The sequence below is a fragment of the Microtus oregoni genome, unplaced genomic scaffold, assembly GCF_018167655.1.
Source record: "Microtus oregoni isolate MIOR12 unplaced genomic scaffold, Mior012 000047F_ref0000412, whole genome shotgun sequence".
In the NCBI taxonomy this organism is placed as follows: domain Eukaryota; kingdom Metazoa; phylum Chordata; class Mammalia; order Rodentia; family Cricetidae; genus Microtus; species Microtus oregoni.
The window spans coordinates 1186411-1210050 of NW_024543221.1; the positions used below are offsets into that span (position 1 = coordinate 1186411).

Here is a 23640-nt window from a genome sequence, read left to right on the forward strand (position 1 = left end):
CCTAGTTATTCCACATTTCAAGGTGAAGTTGGTACCCGTCTCTTAAAGCAACCCTGTCCTTGTGTATTGCGCACATGGCTAAAGGCACTCAGGGGCTTTGCCTGCTTTGAGTGCTGCATGAGGTTCCTAATGTACTATGGTCACCAGTGACCAGCTGTGTTCCGGTGCTGTCTTTCTGCCCTAACTGCTCACACCAGGCTGTGGAATAGTATGAGCTTAACATCATGTGGTCAGCCATTTCCTTAGGATGCTCCCTGGCTGAGTCCCTGAAGTCACCATGTGCTGTTTTTAAGGACTTGCGGAACTTTGCCTTGGAAGATGATGTCACTTGTGTCTGTCCCTCTGTGAGAACATCCTCAGCCTAGCACTGGGTTTGCCCTCTGAGCATAGCTTCAGGGGCAGGAGTACAATTGCCCAATAGCCCACCTGGCTGCCTGCCATGGTGACTTCATATTTCTGAAGAACAGATAACCAGTAGTCTTGTCGGATGCAAGAGGCAAGTGTGGAGTGAGAAACAAGAGATCAGCTAAGAAAGTGTCAAGCAGATGAAGATGGGGTGGCAGAAGCCTGGGCTGCCACCCAGAGCTCTTTGTTTCCTGAATATCCAATGTTGGGTAGTTGAGGAAGCAGGAAGCGGAGATGGATCCCAGCCAGAGGCAAGCTGCAGCTAAGAATAGGATCCTGAGCTGCCTGCTGGGATGATTCTGCCTTGTTGCCAGTGGTCATGGGAGGAAGTGGAGCCGGTCAGGCCAGTCTCTGCAGATGTTGAGTTACTCGTTTTGCCATCTTCTGAAAGATGATTAATGAAACATCTTTGCTTGAGTTCATCTTTAATGATTTTCCATAGCTTAAGAGTGGATGGATTTACATTCTGAAACATCTTGAACTAGAAGAGCTAACTTTGACTCTGTTCTTTAATTAAAAACCACCTATTCCATTTAAATCTCACAATATTATGACAGTGGGAACTTTCTCTTGGGGTCCCTTCTGAAATCTTCCTATTGGAGATTTTCATATTCATACCCTTGAGTTTTTTGGTTTTATTTAATATGGAAAAGTAGTAGACTCCAAAGCAGATTAAAGTATTCTAAAGTTTTTAAATTTTAAGTTTTTAATTTTACATTGAAGTATTGTGTGTGCATATGTTTGTGGGAGCACACATGGCACATATGTGAAGGTCGGAGAACTTGGTTGGGAGTTGGTTCATTCCTTCCACCATGCAGGTCCTTGGGATCTAGCTGCCTTGTCAGCCCTCACTCACAGCAAGCGTTTTTCCCAACAAGCCATCTTGCAGGCCCTGTTCATTTGTTCTTTCTGTCATTTACTTTGTTGAGCATCTATTACATGACAAATGCCAGTCTTGATAAGTGGATGCCCCCCAAATAGACTACGTGGATTAGAGATGTCTCCCATGAGAAGCAGATCTGTTAGACCTTGGCCTTGTGGTATCTGCTAACTTGTCCACCCACTGAACTGCTTGCTGTTCTCTTTGGAGTTGGGAGCTGTCTTTGTGATATTGTAGCTTCAGGGCAGATAAAGATGTCACTGAGTTATAACTTCTGCTTCTCAGTAGCTCTTAGAGGCTTATGGGAGGTGAGCCCATGATTCTCAGATTGTGAGCCATACAGGAAATGTTTCTTCTAGGATCACAGTCCTTTTGGATTGTGTGTCCTACGAAGCTAGTCCCCTTTTATCTCACTTTTTTTTGCAACTCAGATAAGCACAAATTCTACTTTGCTTGCATTCAATTTATCTTTTACTTTAGAATAATTTAATCTGCTTTTGAGTCTTCCACTTTCCACATAATTATTGTGCTTCATAATATTCAATCAGAATAATTAACTGTTTTTTTAATTTCATTTAGAATAAAAACTGAGTAATTTTCATCAGTTTCAAACAAACCAGGAAGCTCTAAAGGGAAGCTCATCATAATTCTATGAATTTCATGCTGTTTGTAATAATTTTTTTTAACAAAAAGGGCTTTTATGAATGTGTTCAGCATTCCATGTTTCTTAAAATATGTCTGTTTTCCAAATAACCACAAATAGTTTAAATTCTTGTCTTCGGGAGATTTGTTAAAAGGAATTATTGGTTAGTTTAGAAGGGCATTCAGACTCAGTGTTTGCAATCTTCTAAATTAATGTTTGGTTTTCTTTTTAATCCCAGTTGTTTCTTCTCTGACAGTTTGGAATCTGGCAGTGGCAAGCAAACTGTGAGCTTTGATTTTAGTGGTTTTGGTACCTCCCTGGATAGCTGGTCATCTTGACAACGTACAGGAGGGCATTTGTACAGTCCCGCAGGCTTTGCATTCTGCTTTGTATATGTAGAAAACAGACCACCTTATCTTTCTCTTTGACTCACTGAACATGTAATTTTTAAAATTTTATTTTTATTTTACATATATATATGTGCCAACTTGCCTGTGTGTGTACCACATGCACACGATGACTGTGGCGGGTAGAAGGCATTGGATCCCAAGGGAGGAACCAAACCTACAGCTTTGTGAGCCACTTAGTGGAGTTGCTGAGCCCAGGTCTTTGCAGCCCCCTCTACTGGAGTTTTTTATACAATGATAAGTTCCAAAGTATCCTGAGAATTTGACCTGGAGTTTATTTAACCTGTGAAGCTGGATCCTACTATTTTACATGCGTCAAAATTAGTATTCTGCTTAATGTTGCCCCCAATAAGCAGCTTATCTTAGTGAACATCTGAAACTTGTTTAGGAGTGGGTGAAGCTTGCTCAGGATCAAAACCAGGGGCCAAGATTTTGTTAAACTTGAGTGGAGGGCTTGAGGTTCCCATAGTGCCTGCCCACTGAAATGCAAAGAACAAGTGAGCAGACTACAGGTTTGTTCATAACTAACGGAGAGAATTTAACTGGAAGGGAAGGAAAACTATGAGGCCCGTGAGAAAGATGCGGAAGGACGGGTTTGTATTCGTTCAGGCAAGCAGGAGTAGCAGTCCTGCACTGCCTCTGCATCCCGCCCTGCCAAGGAGGCAGACCCTGGTTCCTCTTCAGAAACTGTAAATCTTTCCCTGGACTCCTTGTTGAGAGGCGTCCTTTGATGTGCAGCACAGTCTTCTGAATGTGGTTCCTTTTCCCAGCTCCTCCACTTCCTTTTCCTCTGTCATTTGCTCTTTCTGAGGCTTTGCATGGTGGTCACACATGTGCCAGCCCTTTCCACAGAAGCCGATTGTCCCGAGCAGCTGTGGTCCCACCATGAGTGCCTCAGCCTTTCAGGCCGCTCTGCCTGCCACTCGCTGAGGGAGGACAGAGGGTCATTCTCTGGGCCGCGCTGTAATCCGTGCTGGGCAGGCCCTCTGTAGCAGTTCTTCTGGTACACACGAATGCTTTCCTTTCTTCTGACTTTGAGTGCACTATCACATGGTCACTTCTCATGTGGGTGTTCTTCTTGTGCTGACAGAGAGCGGGATGACTTAATGTCTGCGCTAGTTTCTGTGCGGAGCAGCTTGGTAGAAGTGCAGCAGAGAGAGACAAGTGCCTACAAACAGGTGAAGCAGGCTGTGCAGATGACCGAGGAGGCCAGCTTTGAAAAGACCAAGGCAAGTGTCATGGCTGGAAATGGGCATAATACACAGCCACTGTTTCCCTATGCATGTTTCTTTGATTATTTTAATAGCTAAATTAATTTCAAACACACAAGGCAGATGTCGGTTCACAACTGTTGACTTCTCTAAATTAAGCAAACTTTCTATTTGGAGAATTCTTATTCCTCTGCAAATATGTCTGTCCTGTTGCTGTTCAGAGATCATAGAACAATATGGGAAGTGCTTTGGTGTGCTTAATCTGCTTGTTTTCTGAGCACCTTCAGGGCTGGGACAGTCTCAGCACCAACTCACTTGTGTATCTATGTTCCTGTTTGACTAAAGGCAAATGTTCCTCCTCTGTGTAAGTAGGAACTGTTGGGACATCGAAATATTAATCACACGTGTGTGTCCAGTAGCATCTTTTGATGTAACTTAGATTCATTGTGAGCTGAATTAATTGTACCTGGCCATAGTAATAAAATAATAGTTCACACTAAGTGACCAGTGTTCTAGACACTTTGAATAACTGAAGGTTACTATTGATTGATGGTTGTGGTTCTGTATTTTCCTTTGATGTGTTACTGGCCATACTTCAAGTGTTTAATACTTGACATTTTAGATGTGTGGTTTTGGCATATGTGTGCTCATCTAGTAAATTCTGTACAGAACTGTGTCTTAGTTAGGATTTTCTTTCTGTGAAGACACCATGACCACACAACTCTTATAAATGGAAGCACTTAGCTAGTGTGGCTCACTTACAGTTTCAAAGGTTTAGTCCATTATCATCATGGCAGGGGGCATGGCGGGCATGCAGGCAGATGTGTACTGGAGAGGTAGCTGAGTCCAATATCTTGCAGGCAAAGGAACTTGACTGAAACACTGGGTGGTATCTTGAGCATAGGAAACCTCAAATCCCTCCCCCACAGTGACATACTTCCTCCAACAAAGTCACACCTCCTAATAGTGCCAGTCCCATTGAGATTATGGGGGCCAGTCACATTCAAACTACACACACTGCAACGTATGAAGAATGTAAAATTTGAAAGACCTCTAGCCAGACACCTTGGAGAAAGGGGCACTCAATATGTAGTTCCATCCGTGTTTTATGAAAATGTTATAAATCAGAGCTGATTGATTCTGTATTGAGGGCCATCACAGCCATCGCCTATCCATTTCCCTCTTAGGTCCTATGGAATATTCCCAGGCTAGTTGACCCTCACTCTTTGCTGATTTCCTTTCCAGATGGGTCCACTTGTGACCCAACTCCCTCACATGTTCCTTCTCTTCTCAACTCAGCTGGTCTGGACATCATGAGAGTCCAGCTCTCCTGACTTTTCCTTTGTCCCCAGGGCCTCTGGTGAAGGACTTAGATTTACTGTATTCATCACAGTTTCTCTACCCTTCCCCAGTGGGAGCTGACTCTAGATGTTCCTGGACACTGAGGAGCTTTGGCTTCTGACCCCTCCTCTCTCTGATCGCCTCCAGCCATTGCTCGTGAAGGTTTCAGTGTAGTAATAAGGGCGGCAGGGCTGTGTTCCCAGCACCCCAGCCGCCTGCTCGGCTTATGCTCCGAAATAACAACACACAAACTGTATTCATTTAAACACTGCTTGGCCCTTTAGCTCTAGCACTTACAGGCTAATTCTGACATCCCGATCAACCCATCTCTAATAATCTGTGAGAACTGGTCTTACCGGGAAGATTCTAGCCTATGTCCGTCCTGGGTCGGAGCTTCATCCCGGGAGCGGGGCATGGCGTCTCTCTGAGGTGTCTGCTCCCGAGAGGAGAGCTGTCCACCATGGACAAGCTCTGCATGGTTCAGTCTGGCCCCACGTCTGACCCCATGCATCTATCAAGATATAAGGAGCCTCCGTGGCATGTTTCCACTCCAGGAACTCTGCTGCCCTCCCCGCCAGGACAGACCAAAACTGTGAGCCAAAGCCAGCCCTTCCCTCATCACACTTCACCCCTCAGATGCAATCCACGACTGTGGGAGAGTATCTAGCATGGTACCTTTGACTCTGCATTCTCCTTCTCCTTGGCTACTTCTTTCTTTATCATCTCCTTCTCTAATGCAGTTTCTCTGCCTGATCTCCTGGGCTACAGTCCTCATTCACCCATGTCCTTGAACACCCCTGCCTGAGGCTTTCCCTGTCACTGTTCCCTGGAGCTTCTTTTCTTGCTGCTCCTAGACCTATGCTGCTGGTGTCTTCCACACAGCCAAGCTTTCCTCTCCCACTTCTCTTCTGTCCACTGTCTGTTAAGTAATGCCATCCATCTTCCTAGACGACAGTCCTTAAAATCCCTCCAGTGTTGCCCCACCCTGACAGTGACTTTCTCATTCCCCATGCTGTTTCTCTGCAGAGTTCCCTGTTCGGCTGTGCCCACCTTTCACCTCCTCTACCTTTGTGATTTTTCTGTGCCCTTCTGCCATGTGTGCAAACTGTGACAGTAGCCTCCTGGTTGCTTTCTCTTGGGCATCTCCCTGTTCCAGCCTGTCCTTTGCATTGTCTTAGTGTTCCTGAATTGTAAACACCCCCACTGAGGGAACTCCCAGATCGAATGTACTGATCCCTAGCTGGCCTTTCAGAAGCTTCAGTCCAGCTGCTCTCCGACTGTCCTGGAGTCACCTCTCCCCACACTCAGACAACGAAGACCGTGAGTTATGACTCAGCATTTTCATGGGTCCACTGGGCCAGCACCAATTGCTTTGTGTTCCTATGTGACAAACACGTCTGTCAGAGGAGGCTCAATTCAGGTGGCAGTCTTTGTAGAAACTCCCCTGCTTCTTGTTTGAATTAATCTCTGCCTCTCTGACCCACAGTGTTGTTACATAAAGTTGTGGTGACTTTTTCTAGCTGTTTGAAAGACTATTATGTCTAGCCCTGTTTTTCTCACATGCCATTTGCATATTCATTGCACGACTAATGTTTGTTGAAGAGAAATTAATAATTTTAGCTATAAATGTGATATTAAATAATTAATGCCTTTTAAAATGTAATGGTTAAGAATGAGCTAGCCCAGTTGTCATCAGAGAGGCTGCTCTGGCAGCAGCTAATGGGGCAGATGCAGAGGCCCACAGCAAACATGAGGCAGGGAGACAGCCAGAACTGGAGATTTTCATCAGGTCTCTACCATTGGAGCTTTGGGAACCTCGTGGAAGTGGGGGAGGAAAAATTGTAGGAGCCAGAGAAATCAAGGACACCAGGAGAACATGGCCCCCAGAATCAACTAAACAGGGCTGAAAAAACTGAAGCAGCAATTTTGGAGCCATGATGGATTTGCTCTAGGTCCCCTGCATATATGTTATGGTTGTTAGCTTGATGTTTTTGTGGGGCTCTTACAGTGGGAATGGGATGTCTCCAACTCTTTTGCCTGCTCTTGGGACCTTTTTCAGCCTGCTGACCCAGCCTTGATATGAGGGTTCATGCCTAGTCTTGTTGTACCTTGTTATGCCCTGTTTGGTGGATATCCCTCGGGGTCCTGTCCTTTCTGAAGGGAGCCAGAAGAGGAGTGGATCAGCAGGAGAGGGGTGGTGGCCGGGGGAGGGGGAGAACTGGGAAGACTGGAGGGCGGGGAAACTGCAGTCAGGGTGTATGATATAGAGAAGAATAAGGAAGGAGGGAGGGAGAAGGCGCACTGAGGCATTGCCTACTGTGAATCTGCGTTTTCACTCAATTGACAGGAATGGAGGCAAAGGCTGCTGACATGATGTGGTGCAAGCCTAGGAGCATTTGCCTAAAGTTCTGATAAGACATGGGAAGTTTTCTTTTGGGGAGTCTTAAAAGATAGTGAACATGGATATTTTTAATACAAGGCAGGAGTTATATGTTTCTTAGTTTCTTGGTGTTTGTTGCCATCTAGTGGGCATTATTTGTATTGCATGCCAGGTAAAAGACATCACTTTATTGCATTGTTTACATTTGTAGTGACTGAAAATACCCATAGTGTTTATAAGAAAACAAATATCTGATCAGAAGGCCATAAAGTCGTTTTCAGGTAATGGTGTGAAACTACAGTCCATCAAATCTCTGCTCTTCCACTTTATACATCTGTGATCTGGGCAAATTATTTCATGTTTGAAAACACCCAAGTGCTAAGAACCCCTTAACATTTCTTCCTGGGGATAGCGGATTGGTGCTGTGCCAGCCACTTAGAAGGCCTCTGATGCGGAGCAAGAGCAGTGAAAGGCTGTACTGGAAAGCGCACATTAGTGCAACCGGAGATAGTTCTTAAAAAGAAAAGTGAATGGCAGAGGGTTTGTAGTACTGGACTGATGAAACTCCAAGAAACAGCTGTAAAAGTTAACGAGCCTCCAGCCTGGCTGACTGTCCTCACAGTGCAGCGGCTGAGCGCTGTACCGAGGCACAGGCTTCGGGAAATGGACTGGGCACAGCAGAGGTGAGAAAAATGTCAACATAGTAGGTTAAATAAGTGTTGGTTTGTTTGTTTGTTTTGATTTTCTCCATTATTCTGTGTCTTGGATTGTGGTATAATCAAAAAAGCAGAATTAAGAAACTTGGATGTTGTGGAATATTTGTTTAACTCTGTAAAGATGTGTTACATTTGTTTATGCGCAAAATATTACTTTAAGTGTGTAAAGGTGTGTTACTTTTTTATGCTGCATCTGTTTAATTATGTAAGGATGTGTTGCATCTGTTTCACCTTGCCTGCCTAAGGCACCTGATTGGTTTAATAAAAAGCTGAATGCCCAATAGGTAGGCAGGAGAAAGGATAGGTGGGGCTGTCAGGCAGAGAGACTAAATAGGAGGAGAAATCTAGGCTTGAGAGAGGAGGGGAAGGAAGAGAGAACGAGAGAGATGGCAGCCAGCAAGACACAGAGATGGCAGGAAAGTACTCCACACAGAGACGGCAGGAAAGTACTCCACACAGAGACGGCAGGAAAGTACTCCACACAGAGAGAAGTGAGAAAGGTAATAAGCCCAAGGCAGAAGGTAGATGAAGAGAAACAGATCAATTTGAGTTAAAAGAATTAGCCAGAAACCTGCCAAAGCTAGACAGAGCATTCAAAACTAATGATAAGTCTCCGTGTCGTGATTTGGGAGCTGGTTGGTGGCCCCCTCAAAAAAGCCTGGCACATTTGGCGTAGAAAAAACTTATCAGAAAAGCTTTGAGCACTGGGCTTCAGCTACAGGCATGGAAGTAATGCTCCTCCTCTCAGCACATTGTCTGCTGCAAAACAAAACCAAGCTGTCAGTGCCTTTGGACAAAGACAGACTACGCACAGGACAGGGGCCCCGGGAGATCTTAAGAGAGGTGATGAATTCCTGTCTACTGAAATGGTAATATTAACAGGCATGTTTGTGGTAGTACTGGGATAAGCAAGCTTACTGTTGCATTAAAATGTAGCATATACAGTTATATATGATATGTAGGCATCAGTAATAAAAACAACTGTTATTAGTTTATGTATTTGCTCTATTATCGTTATTTGAGGATGTATCCCATATACATATATGTATGTATCTCACTGTGAAGCAGAGTGTAGTATTGCACCAGCAGTAGCTTTATGCATTCCGTATTTAGAGTGTTTCTTGATTGCGTCAGGTAGTCACATGACCTATAACATCTAGGCTTATGTAAGTGTGAAATTACATAATGATGCTTTTCTCAGAACATGGTCGCTGGTGCACGCCTTTGTGAATAGTCTCAGTGTAGATTTATGGACGCATTTCTGGTAAACAAGTTATTTATAAATTCAAAGCAATATGTTGTTTTATTTATAAGTAAGAAACTCAAGTATATTGATAATCATTTTTATTTAATGGTCTTGTTTCATAAAAATAAATTCATATTCATTCATGTTTCAAAATTTATGTTCAATAACAGTGAGCAGTAAATCCTCATAATATCTTATTTATTATTCATGAGTTTTTCACCGGAATTTCTAGGAAACTATTTGTAGCAGTTGGGAAGGGAATCAGAGATGTCATTCAATAGGTTTCCTGATTTGAAGCCTTAGTTGACAGATATCATTTTTGTTTTCAAAAATGTTTGACTTCTTTATGACAGTAATAGTTACCTTTGACTTACTAAAACTAGAATTAGAAATACTGAGTCCAATAAATTACGTTTTGAAATGAGTGTTGATGGGGACAGCACGGAATAGCTGCAAAGGAAAAATCTTGAGTTGAATTTGCTGGTGTGGATGCACACAATTTCTCCCATTCTCAAGGCTGACAGCCATTTCTCCCAGGCAAGAACCCATCTCCCCAGATACCCCAGGGAAAATGAGTGCGGGTCGCACTTGGAGACATCACCCTAGTTGTGACCTAGCTTTGAGGACTTAGTTTCCTCGTGGAGAGAAATAAATGGGAGCCCTTGAATGACAAGGACCGGCATCCTGCAATAGTTTTGTAAGTATTGGGGTTAAGTAGCAGGTGTAGGAACCCCTTAGCCACAGGTGAGGTCCAATGGAAAAAGAGACAGTTTTACATCTCAGGGGCTCCAAACTCCCTGACCAGCGAGAGGGTAAAGTGATTGCTGCTCAAGCATTAAGACCAGAGTTTGCATTCCAGTGCCCTGATCAAAGCCACATAGATGTGTGCTCCTGTCCTCTCAGTGCTGGGGGCAGAGGTGGGGGCGTGTGGGGGGTAGGGTGGGGGGGGAGATGGGGCTTTCTAGGGCATGACAGCCAGCCAGTCTAATTGGTGAGCTGCAGGTTCAGTGGGAAACCCTGTTTCTAAAATGAAGGTAGAGAAGAGGTTGAGGAGGACTCTGGCTTACACATGCACATATATGTGTATATGTTCACTACATACGTGTACATACACATTACAAATTTTTTTATTTCCAAGTGTTACTAAATCCATGGCTTTTCTCATTATAGCCAGGTATAAATGTCAAAATAAATGAAAAGTAAATAAAAATGAAAGCTATTTAAAATGTGACTATTGATTACATACCCAATGATATCATAACTGGTTTGTAACCTAAGGTTTTACTCAGTGCTCCTCTTGTCCCCACCACTCCCTTGCTGGCGGCTGGCAGAAGGCCAGCCACCAGCAGCGGTCAGCAAGATGTGCTCATGTGACTTCAGCTGCGTTCTGTGTTTTCCATCAAAACAGCCTGTGGCTGGCCTCTCCTCCTGTTCTATGCTGACTGGATTATTCTTTCCACTCTTGCTGTCTGGGTTGGGCTGCTTTCTCAGTTGTTCTTAGCCTAAGTTGTTGTCCAGGTGGGAATTTCTTCTGATATATTGATTTTATTTTCTTATACCAGTAGTTTCATTACGAAGGGAAAAGTTGCAGGTTTGTCGTTTGATTTCACTAGATTAATGGAAAGTAATTTTCACTGATAATTGTATTTTGAAGCACAGAATTCATCATTTCTAGTATTTTAGCCTCCAAGGGATTTAGTTATGAAAAAATATGCTTTTCATTTTTTATAATCAGTTTTAAATTTATTTAGTCTGAGGCATTCCTCTAGTCTTTAGCTTGGGACTAACTCTGTTGATGAACCTTCTAAAATCAGAATTGTGTTTGTTTTGGTTAACCAGACACGTGTGAAATTGGCTGTCATACTTTAGGATAGCAGACACGTTCCAGAATAAAGACCTGAAGGTGAATGTCTTCTAGATGAAGGGAGAAGAGTTCACAGATCCTAGATATTTTTGGTCTAGAGTTAGCTTTTAGCAAAGAGCAGTATAACCATAATAAAGCCTTACAGCGTGCATCGAGACCATTTCCATCTCCATTGTCAACAGCTGTGACCATCCAGCTTATACAACTTGGGCGCTCTGTGGGGCTGGTGCTGTCGGTGCCAGACACAAACAGTGGTCAGAAGACAGACACCAGAGCAGCGTAACTATATTGGGTTTTTGTATGGTGATTTGAAGTTCCATTTCATTGCTGGACATTGTAGATAATGGAAAGGAAGTAGGAGAGTTTTTATTTCTGGAAAACATTGTGGGCAATTTTGAACAAAGGAAAATTGTGATTTTTTTTCAATTATGAACTTTTACTGCTGCTGAAAGATGTTCATCTTGATAACAGGAGGCAGCAATCTGTGTTTAAGGGGAGTGAACTAATTCTTAGTTATATTAAGGAAGCTTTACTAAAATAGTGTTAATAGATGCCTGCATATAATAAAATATAGTTTTCAACATCTGCTTTAAATTTTCTATGTGTCATTTAAAGAATGAAAATACTTTGGATGAGAAGGACGTGAGATATTAGTATGTTTTCCATGAAGTACTAGCACCACATAACGACACATACCAAGGCACTTGGCCTTTCTGAACTCATTTTTCAGATTCTGAGTGCTCTGTGGCCACCATCAGGGCCGGCAGAACTCTCCAGCTGACTAGTCCGCTATCCTCAATGGACATGGAAACCTGTGGGCACGGGTGGCATGCTGCTGTGACCGCCCGTGGTGGTGGACTGCCCAGTGGGTCCGAACTGTCTAACATAGAAGAACGTGTACTTGTCTGACCTCTCGCTGGTGATTTCACACTCCTGATGCCACTTCTCATTCTCTGTCCGCCAGGCTCTGATGCAGTGCGAGCAGCTGAAGAGTGAGCTGGAGAGGCAGACAGAAAGACTGGAAAAAGAACTTGCTGCTCAGCTAGAGAAGCGGGCTTTTGAGAAGGAGATGATAAAGAAAGAAGTAGCCAAGGAGAGGGAGACTGCAGAGTCAAAGGTACCGTGCTACACACTTTCCTGAGGCCGTGGGATTGCATCTGAGGGGTGGACTGTAGGGAGGGAAGGGCTGACTTTGGCTCATAGTTTCAGTCTGTCCTGGCCGGGAGGGCAGCAGAGTTCCTGGCAGTGGGGGCCTGCACACCTGAGTCCTCATCCAGCCCTCCTGCTGCTTTCTGCAATCCCAGGTGCAACCCTTTCTACCTCTCAGCTCCAGCACATGGATTGGAGGCCCTGGGGATGTAGTCACGGAACCAATGCTGCTGTCCCTTAAAGTACAGGCTTGATGTGCTCATAAATGATCAAATCTCTCAAGCCTAGACAGTCAACGAAAGGCTTCTTGTCAGGAGGATTTTGAAGTGAGGCTGAGAAAGATGAAGGGATAGGCAGGGGGCGAATTGAGTTCAGGGGAAGGAAGTATCATGTCCAAGAAAAATACAAGCTCTTAGGAGCTGAAACCTCTGTGCATGGTCAGGGTTAGAACCGGCAGGTGGTGAAGCACAGGGACTCGGGAAGAAGAGTGGAGTGTGAAGTGTACGGGGGAATAAATCATCCATGCTCTTAAAATCTACACGAGTATTAGAAATTTCATTCAGATGTGACATTAAGCCACGAAATGGCTTTATATTGGACAGCGTTGTCATGATGTGAATATTTGAGGGAAATCACCTTGTTAATAAGTTGGAGTAGAACTAGAATATATGCCAGCAGATGATGTTGGGGTGAGGTGTGGCATTGGGGGGGTGACATCTTGGATTCAGGAGATCACTGGTAGCCGCTGGATCACAGTGTGTCATCACTGGGTGCTCTCCCCCTCCCCCTTCCCCTCGTGCTGTACTTCCTTTTAAGATTTTCAGTTTCTCTTTTCTTACAAGGTACTTTTGGGGCAATTTCTTTGAACCCATATCCTTAATTTGAGAGATGATGATGTGTGCCTCTAAAACAATGAGAGACCCATCCAGAAAGCTGTACAGACAATTCTAGAGTTTAACAGGTGTAGATTTAGATAACTGGGAACTGCTCTGCCTTTAATTCATCGATGTATTGATTCCTTTTTCTCCTTGTCCCAGTAGGAACAGTTCATCATGTTGTCCCTTGGCTGCTGCCTCCCCCTCAATGCCACCAAGTTAAAGAAACCCATCCCATCACCTTGATTGCCTTCTCTCTGCCCTGTGGTGTTTTCTTAGCCTCGTTGGCAGGTACTTCCAGCCCCTGTGGTGTCATTGCCACCAACATCAGCTCCCTTCCTTGTTCTTTAAACCCCAGCAGGGATAATCCGTGGTGAACTCAGTTTCATACTTTGAAAACCTTTTCATCTCCCTGCAGCCTCAGATAAACCTACAGCAAAACCGAAAGTCTCTCCACCATTTTTCCTGTCTCTTCAGTCTCATGTCCCTTCACTTTTCCCCTTGTGTTCCTACCACACTGACGTCCTTGCCCATCCCCAGTCATTCAGGACAAGTCTGCCCTGTTTGTTTGTTTTGTTGCTTTTGTTTGTTTGGTTTGGTTTTTCATGATAGCATTTCTCTGTGTAGCCTTCGCTGTTCTGGAACTTACTCTGTAGAATAGGTAATCTTGAACCCAGAGATCCACCTGCCTCTGCCTCCCGAGTGCTGGGATTAAAGGCATGTGTCATCACCGCCTGGCTGTTTGTTTTTATGCAAGGTTTGAGTGGGCTTCGTCTCCTATCCAGAGAAGGTCTTTGTTCTGTTTGATCCTTCAAAGTTCTTGAAACAGCCTCCATCAGAGCCTCCCAAAGCAAAACTAAGTTCTGCTGTATGGGTTCCCATAGTTGAGTTGATTGCAAATTCTTGTGGGATTGTTGCCTTCTCTAACTTTCTGTGAATCCCTGCATATATAAACCAATATCCTTATTGTTGGCACATTAGCAAATGCTCAAATATATAGTTTTGAATGAAGTATGAATAACATACAAGGAAAGGAAAGAGGGGCCCCATGGCATTGGAAAGGCAGGACTAAGGCAGAGGCTCAGAACTGATCCATCTGCAAGTGATCATGGGAGTTCTCGGGGCAAAGGTGGTATTAGCTGAGGTCCAAAGAATAGGCAGGATTTAGAATCCTAGCGACTGGGGAAGGTATGGAGGGATGTGGAGCTTTGAATTGGCTATCGTGTGTGTGTGTGTGTGTGTGTGTGTGTGAGAGAGAGAGAGAGAGAGAGAGAGAGAGAGAGAGAGAGAGAGAGAGAGAAAATCAATCACACACACACATTGTGTGATGTTTTACTCTTTTGAATTTATGAGGGTCCCACCACCCAGCTTCCAAATATATTACATACACAGAGGCTTATTCTTAGTTATGAATGCCTGGCATTAGCTTGGCTTATTTTTTTGCCAGTTTTTAAATTTAAATTATCCAGATTACCTTTTGCCTCTGGGCTCTTATCTTTTTCTACTTCTGTATACATTTCTTTTTTGTTTGTGGCTTGCTGGGTGGCTGCCCTGATGTCCTCTTCTCCTTGTTTCTCCTTTCACTTATGCTCGCTGCCTGTCACCCACAGCTGTCCTTGCTACAGGCCATTCCGCTCTTTATTAGGACCATTAGGTGTTTAACACAGGCAAAGAATCACAGCTTCACAGAGTTAAACAAATGCAGCATAAACAAAATTCACACAGGTTAAAATAATGTTCCCCAATACACACACACACCCACCCACATGCATGCGCACGCTCACACACACACACACACACACACACACACACACACACAGCTATTGTTCACAATTAGGGTATTTTTTTTTTTCGAGACAGGGTTTCTCTGTAGCTTTGGAGCCTGTCCTGGAATTAGCTCTTGTAGACCAGGCTGGTCTCGAACTCACAGAGATCTGCCTGCCTCTGCTTCCCAAGTGCTGGGATTAAAGACGTGCGCCACCACCGCCCGGCTCACAACTAGGGTATTTTTATTTGGGAAGGTGGTTGTTTAGTAGAAACCCTTTGACTCAGCCTCACAATATTAAAACACTTGGATGAGAATTTCAAAAAAGAGGGGAAAAAGAGCAACGGATTGTGCTTGGTGGTATGCCAGGTGCATTTGTACGGGAGTGTCTCCCTGGCGGGCACTTCCCGAGTGAAGGTGGCAGCAGAAGTGCGGCACCCTGGCACAGGGGAGTAAGCTTTGGCACATCGGGTCTCTGGGCGTGTCCTGAGTACAAGGACAGTTGTAAGAGTAAGGAAGCACCAGGTCCTAGCACCCAGGAGGTCTCAGCAGGGAGAATGGCTTCAGACAGAAGCTGTGGGAGTAAGTCCAGTTTGACCTTTCTGGAACTTTGTCCAATCCATGGGAGTGATGACTGCTTTAAGCGTTTGATGGGATTAAAAGCCATGATGCTTTGCTTTGAAACTCGTATTTCCAGTTTTATTTATGGTGGACATTGAATAAAACTGAGCCTGTGCCTATTATCATTTTTATTTTAGGGAATGAGCAATGGGTTTGCTGGGCAGCTTTCTTGTACCTGTGAGTCAGTACAGACAGACAGAGAATACAAACTCTAGTTGTATGTATTCTCTTGAATGAACTTGGGCAAGTAGCTTAGTTTTCCTAATCTCATTTCAGGGGAACTGAAAATTAATCCAAGCAATCCAATTTCCATTAATCCAAATCTGATACAGTTCTTTCTCTAAAGGGACTGAAGTGCACAGACGTGTGCAACACTAGGAAAGTACCTAGTTTCCTGTATCGCTGAAGTTTCTGTATAATCGGCTTCAGCAGTTGTAATGGAGATGCCTCAGGCACGGGTTCCACGATCTTCCTCACGAGTGTCCATGTGCGCTAAGAGCTAGCAAACATGCATCCCTGTCTCTCCTTACCGTGTCCTTGCCTCCTCCTCCCCATCCCCTCCTCACTCCTGCAAAAGACCTTGCAGTTTTGCTCTTTTGTTCTGACCCTTTACAGTTCCACAGGCAGATTTGAAACTCATGCCCAGGAAAAAAACTTACCAATGCAAAATATTGAATGACGTAGTTATTGAAACAAAATGAGAAAGAAATTTCCGCATATTTTTAAATAGCATAATCCTTGTGTATATAAGTGTGTTCATAGATGCATAGGAAGGATTGTCAGTTGATCCAACTGTAGCTGTGGCATCAGAAAGAAAACATTTTCCTTTTCAAACCTGCTTTCTGGGGCTGGGGAGCCGGCTTAGTTGGTGATGCGCTCACCGCAGGAGCGTGAGGATTGCTTGGATCCCCGATCCCCAGCACCCGCATAATAAAGCTGGACATGGCTGTGTGTGCTACAAACTCAGTGCTGGGGAGTTGGGGACAAAAGGATCCCTGGGGCCTGGTGGCCAGCCCGTGGAGCAGAATCTGTGAGTCCAGGTTTCGTGAGAGATTCTGCATCAAAAACTAAGGTCGGTAGTGAATGACGAAGATACCAGGGCTGACCTCTGACCTCAGCATGAATGTGTACATTGTATTTACATACACACATATACAGTGCACACAAACAAGTGCACACATATACAACACGCACGCACACACAGCACCAAGCTTTGGAATACAATCTAATAGGGAAAGTGACAAATTAATCATTACCTGTAAATATTAGGTTGGTAAAGTTACTGCACAAATAGGTGCTCCTGGTTTCCCAACAGTAGGTAATCATCTCCTTCCCTGATGGAGGAAGGTCATTGGCTAATAAAGGAACTGCCTTGGCCCATTTTATTGGTTAGAAGATAGGTGGGAGGTGGAAACAGAACAGGACGCTGGGAGGAAGAGGAAGTGAGGTCAGACTCCACAGCTCTGCTCTCGGGAGCAGACGCCTCAGAGAGACGCCATGCCCCACTCCCGGGATGAAGCTCCGACCCAGGATGGACATAGGCTAGAATCTTCCTGGTAAGCGCACCTTGGGGTGCCATACACAGATGATTAGAAATGGGCTAAATTAATATGTGAGAATTAGCCTAGAAGAGAATGGGCAAAGCAGTGATTAAAAGAATACAGTGTCCGTGTAATTATTTTGGGGCATAAGCTAGCCGGGCAGGCGGCTGGGGTGTTGGGGACGCAGCCCCGCCGCCGCCCCTATTACTACACTTCTCTGCTCCCCCATTTGTGTGGGAAACTCTAGGAGGACAGGTGTCTCCGCCTGCCTGCCCATGTCTGCATCATTCTCCATGAATATCACCTGCTGTGAGTTTGTCTCTTGCTTTCAGTATGGGCCTTGTTTGTACGGAGCCCCTCTGGCTTGTTAGTTCAGTCCATCACCCCAGCCCACACATTTTCTTAGTTGGTTCCCTTGACAATAGCCCATTACCTGAATCCTTAATTTCTTGTATCTCTTCTACCACTTCTTGCAATATTCGATGTTCTGGAAACCGCTTTGCAGAAATCTCTCTCAAGCTTTCCCAATCTAGGTGTCCTTGTCTCTTCCTTGCCCCTGTCAAAGTTTAAAGAACTTACCTGATGTCAGTGCCTTGGACATCCAGCCGTGTTGCAGCTGTCTGTGTTGCTTCTGGCCCTGCAACAGATGTGGATGGAGAAGCTCCTGCAGTGTAATGCTGACTTCCAGATGGTGGGCGTGGGGGAGAAGAAGGTGTGACAACAGGAGGGGGAGCCTCAGGAAGTGGGTGACAGGAGGCAGCAGACAGGTAGTGGGCAGAGGACCTGAATGATGGGTGGTAGAGGGCGGGAGTCCCACGGAAGGGAGGGATTTGATGTATGCCTTGTAATAGAGATGGACAGAACTTACAATTAGCAAAATAAATATCTGCAGATTTACTTGAAACACAGAGCATCCCTAATATGTTTAACAGTCAGATTTATCTCCGCATAAATATGTAATATATTAGTTTAAATAGCTTCACTAAAATTTACTGCTGTTGTATGGTTCCAGAAGACCTATAATTACAGGTTTATGGTATGGATAGTCATGAATTTGAGTTCTTAAATTAAGGAAATTAAATTGATACTTGATTTGCTCTGTTATTTCCTTTGACACTTAATTATTGGTTCAGATTGTAATATGCACAAAGGTACTTTGCAGTTTGGTATTAGCAAAGCTATGCCCAAATTAAGTTTTTGTACAGTCTTTTAATGTTTGGGACATGAAAATAACTAAGCCAAGTATTCAGTTCTCCGTGATTTTAGAAAAGTCAATTGTTGATCATTTGAAATCACACAGAATCTACAGGGCGTGCTTTTTGCACGAGCGTCAGGTATGCTACTTATGTAATCAAATGTAGACACCTGACCTCAGTTTATTGCTGTGATGCTCTTCACTTACCAAAATTATGGTTCAATATTGATATCTTAAGAGAGTTTTTATTGCCATATATTAATAATGTACAACAGTGGTTTCATCAGGATGTTTTCATGCATGCGTATTATATTTTCATTATATTTATTGTCCCATTCTTATTGCTGTCTCTTGTTCCATTAGCCTTTTGTTTCTGCATGTATGAACAAATGACCTTAATTAGGCTTATTTGGTTTTGTTTTTTGGGGTATTTTATTTTATGCTTATTGATATTTTGCCTGCATGTATGTTCGTGTGAAGGTGTCACAGTAACCCAGGATATGGAGTGACAGACAGATATGATCTTCCATATGGGTGCTGGGAATTGAACTCAGGACCTCTGGAAGAGCAGCCAGTGCTCTTAACCACTGAGCCATCTCTCCCGCCTCTTATAAGCTTATATGTATGACAAAATTTTAGTTATTTATTTCGGTTATAGAACAATGTCTCCCTGTCAGGGACTATGGTAGAATTCAAGCATTATTGTTTCTCTAGCAGATGAAGTAGAAATCCCCTTATGCTTTGTTCTGGCTTAAGGTAGCATTCTTTCATTTTAGATGTGTCAGTTCAACTAAGAGGTTAGCATAGAAAAATTGGAATCCCTTGAAACAGCACAACCATGAAGGCTAAGGACTAGAAAGCATTTTTGGTCCTGAGGAGAGACGAGTAAGACCTGATATAGACTCCCTCCGAAAAATTAGAAATAATCCTAATTATTCATCCATATACTCATGGAACATTTGGTGCCTTTTAATGAACATGCCCTTGAGGAACTTCTAGCACAAAACCCAAAAAACCAAAAACCAAAGGGACAGGTGAAAACAATGGAACGGTGTAATTAGTACCATGGCAGTGGTATACAGAGGCGGAGCGGGGTCAGGTGGCATATGCAGACCTTGCTGCGGAATTACATGCCAGTGTAACTCTCAGAGTATTAAGCAGTTAGGAAGGCAGGGGCAGTGACAGCAAGAAGGGAAGCAAGTACAGAGAGCAGACGTAAGTGTGCACAGTAGCTGATTAGCAGGGCCGTGAAGGTCACCTGTGCTGGGAACGGGACATCGAGGAGGGCTTTCTGGAAGACAGGAGATAATTGCACATCTGGTTCTTGACAGGACTGAGGAACAATAAATAACGAGAGGATAAGTGGGGCTTGTGAGAGAGGGCAGCCGAGAACCCTGTGTTGATTTGGGGGGAGGGGATCTCCTCTCTTTAAATTACCTTTTCTAATGTTTAAAGGCCATGTGAGAAGGGACCTAAGAGTTGCTGGGTTCCCCATGCCCCCTTTGAAATGTCCCCATCACAGTCTGTTTTATAGCTATCATATCTGCTGTCTAGGGTTTCAACCAGCCTTTGGACTTTATTATCGTACACCTTTTCCCAATAACTAAGAGTCAGGAGTGAAGGAGGTTTTGAGGTGATGAGGTGAGCTGAGGAAGTAGAGAAGTGGACATATTCAGACCACACAGAAATAACGGAGCCCAGAAGGGGTGCGGACACTGAACTATATTAAAGTGACTTTTTAATACTTTTCAAGTACCATGGCTGAATTCTTTGTTTCCTCACAGATATTGATCCTATCTCAGAATATTGCCAAGCTGGAGGCCCAGGTGGAAACGGTGACTAGGGAGAAGGTTTCGGCTGTCAGCCAACTGGAGGACGCTCAGAGCCGGCTTGCTTCTCAGGAAGCGGATGTCTCAGAGGTCTGAGCAAGACCTGGTTTATTAATTGCTTAAGTACATATTCTCTTTGAAAACACTTTTGTTTAGATTTATTTAGTGTGCGTGTTTATGTTTGTGTGTGCGTGCGTGCGTGTGTGTGGGCACACACATGCCATGGCCATGGTTCTCCTGTAGAAGTCAGAGTTTTCTCTCCGCTGTGGGATCTCCTCTTGTTCAGATACTGTCTGAGGCATCTCGTCTGCTCTGAAACCATTTCCCTTAATATCCAAAGCTCCTGGTGTGGTCAGGAAGAAGTTTGGAATAGAAAAGTTTTGTTATTTAATAAGAGTCAACTTAGTGAGTCTATCAGCAAACATTAGCACAAGCATCCCCTCCATGGTACTGAAAATCCAAGGATAATTTATACCAAATAATTGGCAAAGACAGACTCGCGTTTGGGAGTTATAGTGCCTTAATTGTGGCCTCCTTAACGAAGCTTGCTTTTCTGCATTAGTTAACTAGGAGTGGTTGTTTTTCTGCAGACAGAGCGAGGCTGGTCTTCCCAATAACTATTTAAGACATCCTGAAAGGGGTGCCTGAAATCAAAATGTCTTCCTCTCATTTCATTTTCAGATCTGCTTCTAAAACCAAGAGTTTAGATTAAACTCTTAGTTAAATCTTAGATTTAGCATAAATTCCTATTTTATTAATGCTTAAGTTATATATTAAAATACTGCAGCACTATGCTTCCAGTGAAGTATAATGGTTTAACTGACTTAAGAGTGCTAGTTTATCTGGGTTTCACGTAAATCACTTGACTAGTAAGAAACCGAATATTGGCATACATAATTATATAAATGAAATCAATTCCTTCTTTACCACTAAATTCACAGATAATTTTATAACTTTATAACCTATATTCTTAAGTTTTGATACATTTTATTTCATTGTTACTTTATAATTAATCAGAAATATTTTAGCTTATATATTAATTTGTACATATACAACTTACAAAAAGAGCTATTTCTCTTTTCATGGTTTAATTCTCCAATTCCTTAAAGTCATGCTTGCTGATGAAGGGATTTAAGAAGGTCCTGCTTGCTAGCATACCTTCTGTGTCTGTCTGGAGATTGGGGTGGAAGTGGGGTCTGTGGAGGAATGGGCATTGGAATGGGTTTGCAGGTGAAATCCGTGGCACTGGTTTGTGGGTCATTGCAGGAGACACCTCTGATGAAGCATTGTGAAGTAACGAATGAGCTCTGGGCCCTACAGCTGCCCACAAGGACTCAAACACCAGAGAGTGATGTATTAGACTAAATGAATTTGGAATAGTTTCCAAGCCTGAGATGGTAATTCCGGCTCAGTATAATGCCTCGACTCGTCTTAGAAGTTCAGGTGTGTGGATGAATAAAGTAAACAATGAGGACTAAGAAAGTGAGAGGTAAACTTGAAGAATAAAATGAGCCTTTAGAAGACGAGACTCAGACACTTAGATAAGCTCATTGCTATCACAGTTGAGGAACTGATTTTCTGATGTTAGAAATTTGAGAGTTTTTCTGCTTAACTCGTCAACCTACTTAAGCCAAATGGTTTGGAATGGAGGAGAAATTTTTATATAACTCTTCAATTTTATGTAGTATTTTCAGTTTAGAATTTTTTCTTTTTCATTTTTTTCCAGGAGTGGGTGTTGAGACAGGGTTTCTCTGTGCAACAGCCCTGGTTGTCCTGGAACTCACTCTGTAGACCAGGCTGGCCTCAGACTCACAGTTACGCCTGCTTCTGTCTCCAAGTGCAGGGATTAAAGGCGTGCACCACCACCACCACTGAGCTGGGAGCTCAGTTTATAATTTTTTGAATGGAAAAGTCAACTTTCATGCACTAAAGATTGATTGATTGTGTGTGTGTGTGTGTGTGTGTGTGTGTGTGTGTGTGTGGTGTGCGCGTGCTTACATGTGTGTCCATGTGTGTCATTCTTCCTGTTCTACTTTCTGACTGCTGATTGCACTTCTGTCTTGCTCCAGTGCCTATTGTTTCTAAAGAGCTTTTTATTTGAGCAAAGGAAGATGTATAGATTTCATACTTTGCTATATTTTAATCTCAAAAATGATGAAACTAATTTCTGAAGCTTCTAAAACCATCATTTTTGAAGAAATGCCAAATTGAAAATTTACAGGTAAGAATAATCATTAGATGCCGTATGACTATAAAGACTGCACTTGAATTTCAGAAAGGGTTGTAATTTAACCCAGCTTTCCGTGGGTTCTCAGTTTCGGCAAAGGCTCGACATTCCTGAGGCTTTACTGATAATTCTATTTTTCAAGTATGTTTCTCTGTGTGCAGTGACCTGGATTAGAGGAAAAAAACCAAAATTGCATACATAATGTTTTGCAACATTTTAAAGGTGTTGTATGCATTGGTTATATAATAATATATCATAGTTACTTCATTTAAATGTATATTTTCCTCTTATAAACAGTTATAATTGTAGAGTGTGCTTAAAGCCAATATATGACTTTTACTGAAAGTTACTCTATAGTGTTTAAGTCATATTGTGTACTATGACAGTAAGATTGAAGCTGTCTGTAGTGTTAACAGTAAATTCTGTTGCTGTACATCTCAATATCAGTAACAGAGTCTATTAGCAAGGAAAAAATCCTTATAATTTTCCTTAAAAGCTCAACTGATGAAGTCTCTAAAGAAATATTTTTCAGCCAGGTGGTGGCGCAGAAACAGAGGTGGCAGAAACAGGTGGATCTCTGAGTTCAAGGCCAGCCTGGTCTATAGAGTGAGTTCTAGGACAATAATTGATACACAGAGAAGCCCTGTCTGTGAAGAAAACAAATAAAAATAAATATTTTATATTATAGAGAGAATGTTTGACCATATGTGTAAATAATAACATAGTTTAACTGTTTTAATTACCAATATTAGTATAATTTTATATGTTAGTGTCTTTTGTTCATAATATTTATTTAAGACTTTTTTGGGCTTTTATTCATTTGTTTATTTTTCGTTCTTTGAAACTGGGCTTTTCGGGAACTCCCTTTGTAGACCAGACTGGCCTCAAGCTCACAGAGATTTGCCTGCTTCTTCCTCCTAAATGCTGGGATTAAAAGTAGCATGCACTATCACTGCCTGGTTATTAAAACTACTTTATATGAAATAATCCTGAAAATTTACTTCAATTTCTTAATTATGCATTTCATTATTTTATTGTTTTTGATCACAAGGTGGCATGTGTGTGCACGTGTGTGTGTGCGTGTGTGTGTGTGTGCGTGCGTGCGTGTGTGTGTGCACACGTGTGTGTGTGTGTGTGAGTGCACGCGCATACTCCTGTGTGGCCACACTGTGCTATGCCACTCAGGGACGTCAGAAGACAATTTGAAGGAAAGGAGTAGGTCCTGTCCTTTTCATGGGACCCTGGGTTGAACTCAGGAACTCAAGCTGGTGGCAAGTATCATTACCTGCTGGTCCATCTTTCTGACTTAACCTTTCATTGTTATGATTTGAAATGTTAAACAACA

The 23640-nt window shown here is 43.1% G+C and overlaps 1 protein-coding gene across 4 annotated transcripts in view; it reads left to right on the top strand.

Moving 5' to 3' along the window:
* The window catches only part of Sdccag8 (SHH signaling and ciliogenesis regulator SDCCAG8), a 191779-nt gene that overhangs the window by 31132 nt on the left and 137007 nt on the right, over positions 1 to 23640 (top strand). For 3 of the 4 annotated variants that reach the window (XM_041635410.1, XM_041635412.1, XM_041635413.1), the window contains exons 9-11: positions 3426 to 3564; positions 12058 to 12210; positions 20024 to 20158. In XM_041635410.1, coding sequence (XP_041491344.1) covers positions 3426 to 3564; positions 12058 to 12210; positions 20024 to 20158 — 427 coding nt within the window. The remainder of the gene's footprint in view (positions 1 to 3425; positions 3565 to 12057; positions 12211 to 20023; positions 20159 to 23640) is intronic. The other variant, XM_041635411.1, reaches the window with a different exon arrangement.